At 40.0% G+C, this 6,148-nt stretch overlaps 1 protein-coding gene and 1 pseudogene across 1 annotated transcript; one reads left to right on the top strand and one right to left on the bottom strand.

The window, feature by feature from the left end:
* Window positions 1-797: 797 nt before the first annotated feature.
* On the top strand, window positions 798-2,037 carry LOC147254464 (uncharacterized). The gene is made up of 2 exons (XM_086215967.1): window positions 798-1,292; window positions 1,711-2,037. The coding sequence occupies exons 1-2, from the start codon at window positions 798-800 to the stop codon at window positions 2,035-2,037; spliced, it is 822 nt and encodes a 273-aa protein (XP_086072093.1).
* A 622-nt stretch (window positions 2,038-2,659) lies between these two features.
* On the bottom strand, window positions 2,660-6,148 carry LOC147254463 (uncharacterized; annotated as a pseudogene).

Genomic DNA, 6,148 nt, shown 5'->3' with positions numbered 1-6,148 from the left:
AGCTTTCCGTCTTTCTTTGCGAATCCGTAGTGTTTTCAAACATACGATTTAAACGTTGCGGGTGCATTAAATATAGAAGCTTCCTCGCTGCTGTTCGCGCGAACGTCCATGCTGTTTTACTAGTAGTGTATTGTTTGTGCCTCACGGCTTCCGTCTGTATTCAATACAATACGCAAAATAATGATGGTGCATTCATTGCGCCTGGGGAACAGCAGATGGGGTGAAGTTTAACATGAATAAAACGGCGCTTGCATCGGATTTTACCGATACCCACCAACGCATCGAGATGAATCTAGATTTCACCCATCAATTGCATCATACCCAGTGAATGAGCCGATGCACTCGCATCGCGCACATGCACATCGATTCATCGATTAATATCGATTATTTTCCACACCTTTAGATCATACCTGTTATGAGTACAGTGCTATGGGCAAACAGGAGGAAACATGAATCTGGACTCTTTCTCTAATCAGGACCTGAAATATTGCAACATGATTATTACAAAAAGAGAGAAAGAGAAAAAACATTATAAATGTGTCAACAGGTTAATTATTGGTGTGCTTTGTACAGGGTCCTGTAATAGATACACTTCCTTTAAACCTACTTTCATGTCAGTCCTCACCATGACTTAAATGCACTCAATCCAAGTAAAAAAACAAAACAACACTTTACTGATTGGGGTACGGTGCACCCCAAAGGATTACATAGTGTACATAAATATGAAAAGTAAACTTTCAAATCCATCACAAAGTGGATCAGTCCTGCCGTACTCTCATGCAGTGTCACAGCTTACCATGACTCAGGTCCACAAATTGGTAACATTCCCATGCTCATACTCATACTCACATGACAAACTGAAACCATTCGGTATATGTATTAACGGCTGCATTGACGGGTTTTCCCGTAAAATCATCTGGATGAATGCATTCTCTACTAGCAGTGACCCAAAGATCATTGGAGGCTACTACATGGAGGCAGTACAGAGACTGAGTGGCTGTCCAAGGATTGTAAGAGGTGACCGGGGCACAGAGAACGTTAAAGTCAGAGACTTTCAACGTTTTCTCCGTCGCAACATTCACGACAACTCTGGCATTGACAGCTACATTGAAGGAGCAAGCACAGCGAATCAGCGCATAGAGAGTTGGTGGGGCTTCCTCAGAAGGGAATCGATGGAATTCTTCATCTCTCTCTTTACTGACCTGAAGGACCGTGGTCTGTTCGATGGCACATATCTGGACAGAAGTCTGGACAGAAGTCTAATTAAGTTCAGCTTCATGGGTATCATTCAGGTAAGATCATTATGTTATGTTAAACCTTAATCTTAAATGGTGGCCCACATTTCTTTTAAACATTTGCCCATCAGCAGGCACTGAATGGTTGTGAATACTGTACGGGACTCATACGTCTCATTGGGTCCACTAGTCTTAATTTCTGTAATCCATGTGGTGTCCTACAATAATCATTCATAATAAAAGTGAAAATTGCTTCAACTTTGTGAGCATGGAAGTCTGCTGGTCCTTTTCACCAGACATCAGGTGTCTAAGGTGCTGACACGGCAAAAGCTGTGCAGCCAACTCTCTGTTCTTCAATAATTTGTTTATTTATTGTTATTTTTTTGTAACTGAACACACTCAGGTCATCTGGCCAACACGAGAACAAGAAACTGCATATTATTTTCTTACGTTCTAATATAAAATTGTTTTCCAGGACGAATTAGATGAGATCATCCATGTGTGGGATTCATGTGTCATCAGACCTTCAAAGAATGACAGGGTACCCAGTGGTCGACCTCGAATCATGTACATGTTTCCAGAACTCTACTCAAGTGATGACTGCATTTCCCCGGTGGACAGAGTTGATGTACAGCTGTGTCAGAGTAACTGCACATTTCGACCAGCTGTTCCATGTGACACAGACATCTACGACCTCTGCAACATTCTAATGGTGGAGTCACAGCTTCATCTTCCAGCTGATGCTTATCAAGCATTGGATTTGTACCTGCAGCTGAGGAATGAGATAAGATCCGCTCTCTAATGTTAGATGGACCACAAACTAAAATGATCTGATGCTTGATTCACTTAACATTACGATGATCTAAAGAGCCACAGACATGAAAGAGAAACTGACTCTTTATTGACCAATATTCGGCTGTTAACAGTGTCTGTCTGTATGTTTACCACATGAGGCTCCAACAAAAACAGCCATGATTAACCATTTGAAATGTTACTATTTGTGCATCGGACAGACATTATTTTGTTGAATGTTGACATGAACTCCTTTTTTGAAGTAAACAATTGTAGAAGATAAACAAATGCACAAAACATGAACATGTTAATCAACATGGTACATGCCTGACAAAAGGGATGTTAACATAAAGTATGAGAGCAGACGTTTCTAACTTGTCAAAATGATTAAACTTAAACTGTCTTTTAGACTTAATCAGTTTTAAAACTCTTTAACAGTAAAGTAACGAAACCAAAAATGTAAAGACAGTTTGTTTCTCTTATGTGTTAATGAAGTACAATGTTTTCTTGATTGTAAGATGTGAATGAGCAATAAAAGGTTTTAAATGTAAATCTGTAGAAACAGCTTGCTTCAGACAAATGCCACAACAACCTCAGAAGAAGAGGGTCATGCGTAAGGTTCCTTACATTCACTACACAATATCCATTGTAAAGCAGTCACCAGACAGGACACTGTCAAACTCTTTACGAAACTCCGGGTATGAACTGTAGGTGCATGATAATTCAAGAACTGCTCCACATGTGTGTGCTACAGGTCTGTGACTTACTCCACATAATGTATTAAAAGTTATTTCAATTGTGTCTTTGCAAAGCACAGTGGATCCTGTGCAGAAACGCAAGAAGATCTCCAGCTTTCTTTGGTCAATGTTTCTCACATAACGTAGCAGGTAGTTAAGAGCCGTCTGCTCTTGTGGACTTGGGCTTTAAGTTGATGGGTTTATCATCGGGACCACTTTCTTGTTAGTTGGCCTCTTAGATTCATAGAGCCCCATGATGCTGTCTTTGGTTATGACTGTTGGCACAGAAGTGTGAATAATGTGGTGGAAACAGTCAATTATGAACTTTGGCTCTTGAAGAAGAGCTTTGTGGGCCATTGTCAAAATGGCTGCCCTCAAGTTGTCTTTAGAAGGAATGCAGTTTGAGCCCATTCTTGAAAAAACATCAAGTAAGTCCTCCTCAACAGTTTCATCAATGTTGCCCTGCAGTGCTTTTTCAAGTGATGCACGCTCGTTCTCTGAAAGAAATCTGGCAAATGACATAATCAACAGCTCCTCATCCACTGAACTAAGTCCTTGACAACAGGCAAGAACAAAAGCGGGTGACAGTCTGACTGATATGATTTTGTGGTCCAGGTATCCTTTCAACCACACTCTTCCAAGAGCGTCCCACTTCTTCTCAGAGTAGTCTGGTCGTAGTCTGGGTACTCGTTCATCTTCCCCCTCACACTGTTCCAAGAAATCTTCCCAGAATGCGGAATATGCCTCTCTTGATACCCCATCACTGTCCACAGCCTTCTCATTTGTGAATTCCATTTTTAGATGAGCATTCAGTACCTTTGGATCCATGAAGACGTTGAGGAGATCATCAACTATGTTTACCCGTCTTAATTTCACAAGGAGTTCTTTTTCAGATGGATCTAGTGATGCTGGAAGACTGCTTGAAGATACAGGCCCATCATTCAATGTAGAGTGCTGCAAGATAAGAAAAAAGAGAGAGAAATCAGATGTGTTTATTGATTAATCCATTAGTGAACAGAAAATGAATCAACATCCGTGGCAATCAATATATGAATTAGCATGCAAAATGGTAATTATGTTGTGGTTCTAGATTTGTTGCTTTTCTGTTGATGGACATGGGCCATCTTTTTGATTTTAAATGTTTGGATGAAAAAGTAATTTCAAAACATCAGCTTTGGATCCAAAAGGAAGAGGTGAAATTGTCACTGTTTTTTTATGTTTGCAGACAGAATAACTGGGAAACCTTTAAAGGAATTAGTAATAATTGCAGTAATATTTTGCTTCAACTAGTATATTATAACTGTTATAACTTAGACCTACACTATACCTGCTGAGAGTCCAAGTCATCTGGAGTCCAGGGAAGGGTGGTGTCAAGATCAGCATCATAATCATCACCAATACTGGGTCCAAAGTTTACTTCAATGTCCTCAAGAGATGCTTGTGTGGCAAGGGCAAGAGGGGTATCGGATTCGTCACTTAACATCTGTTCTGTGTCCTGATTTGAAATCGGGATCGAAAACTCCGCTTCAGATCCATGCCTGCTTGTTGATTGCTGAGTATGACTGTCAGGATCATCAGAAGGTAGTTGCTGCAGGACCTCTGTGTCACTCATCTCAAAAGTTGCTCGTCTTGATCTTGATTTGATGATTGTTCTGGCTCTCTGTAGATAATAATATGAAAAACAAACAAACATATACTTATTACCTTATCTCTGCCGCTTTTTGGTATGTGAAAAGTTAACATCAAACTCAAAACCTTTGCCTTCTTCTAACATCATAGCTGCAGTGAAAATTTATAATGGATTTGTTGTTTGCAACAAAAGTATGGTCTCTTAAACCCTATCTCTGTATCCTCATAGACTTTACCAGTGACATATTCTAAACACAGATGCTGTGTCATGCAGATGTAGACTAAATACCACTACAGGAAACTATAACTTTTGATCAATCAATTTTTGTTTGAATTTTAAAAAGTATTGTTTGAGCACTTTGGCACAAATTAATGTACATACAATGCAAGTTCCAAACTTTATATCTCAAAGTTTTCATGATTTACCTGCATTGAGCCACTGGGTGCTGGGCCTCTCCTTGTTTTGATCCTTGAGGACTGTCTCTGCATTGTCCTAGACTATAAAGAAGTCAGTGATAGAGGGAGAGAGAGTGAGAGAGACTGATGGCATCAGGTAAGCAGAGCAGTAGAGTCATTTACCTACTGCTCCACAAAATGTACCTAATGATATTTTGATAAATACATTGTTTAATGTGGTCTTGATGTTTCCCACTGTGCATGTTGTACGTTTTCTATAACTGCCCCTTCATGCACAGTGTAAACCGAGCTAGATTCATTAACAAGATCAGCCAGGATTTTAATGATAATTGATATTCTCTGACCTACCTACATATATACAGGTCAGCTGATGCACAGTTTCCAGATTTACAGTTAAATTATTTCAACACAGACTTTATGGATCGATTTAGAGCCCCCATCAACCAAAACAAACATTAAAAGAGAAACAAATTACCTTCTTTGGTCTCTCATATGTGGACTCGGAGTCCGATGATTCATCAGAGATAAGCATTACATCTTTAGCCTTGGAGCTTGTGTAGACCCAAATCATTCCTAGTTTACTCTGTTCGTAAAGCTGGCCCACTGTTACTTCCGGGGATACTACATTGTGACTATAATCACGAATATCAAAGTCAAAGTCTTCCATTGGTCCTTTGGATGAATGTCCACTTGGAAAAACAACTCTTTGCCTGTCTCCAGCAGCTCGCCCATGGTTATTGATTTCTGGACCAACAGATGCCATGTTCCACCTCCATTTTTTGTTCCGACTTGATGATAAGTGCCGCTGTCAAAGTTGAGCCATCCCATCTCAACACGCCGGGTGACTTTGACAGCAAATTTATTGCCAGTTAGACGATCTCTGTCTCTGATGGAGTTTTCCCGTTCTTCCTCTAACTTGAGTCTAAGGTTCTGTAAGAGAGCAGACCTCACTGTCTCCGTTCGCGCCCGGTTTTCATTTGTTAGAGTTCTCTGACGACAAAATGCTTTTAGTGCAAGTCGGTCCCCATATCTTGTGATATACTGTCCTAATTGCTCATCTGTCATAACACCTATGACGTTGATGTCAATCTGTAAGAAGACAGGCAAGCGTCAGAAAAACAGCAAGCAAAACAGCAAGCTATAGTAGTTAATAACATACAAGGTAGAGAAAGCTTGGCTAAAGCTAACTTTAGCCTGTAGGGTACAATTCATGTATTTCTAATTCATATGTCTAAAATTAACATTTATATTTACCTTATCGTCTTTCAGTTGGTTAATGACACTATCCGGTATATTTCGGGTTTTCAGGAAAGACAGCCGGTCATCCTCTGCTGCCAT

This window comes from Aulostomus chinensis, chromosome 10, assembly GCF_037954235.1.
Source record: "Aulostomus chinensis isolate RoL2024-O1b breed Wild chromosome 10, RoL_Achi_v1.0, whole genome shotgun sequence".
Taxonomy (NCBI): domain Eukaryota; kingdom Metazoa; phylum Chordata; class Actinopteri; order Syngnathiformes; family Aulostomidae; genus Aulostomus; species Aulostomus chinensis.
Note: the sequence above shows the minus strand (reverse complement) of the source record. Positions and strands in the feature narration are given on the sequence as shown.

Coding starts and splice junctions, on each gene's coding strand:
- LOC147254464 (XM_086215967.1), top strand. CDS start 798: ATGACTCAGGTCCACAAATTGGTAACATTCCCATGCTCATACTCATAC. Junction 1,293..1,710: donor GCTTCATGGGTATCATTCAG/GTAAGATCATTA, acceptor ATTGTTTTCCAG/GACGAATTAGATGAGATCAT.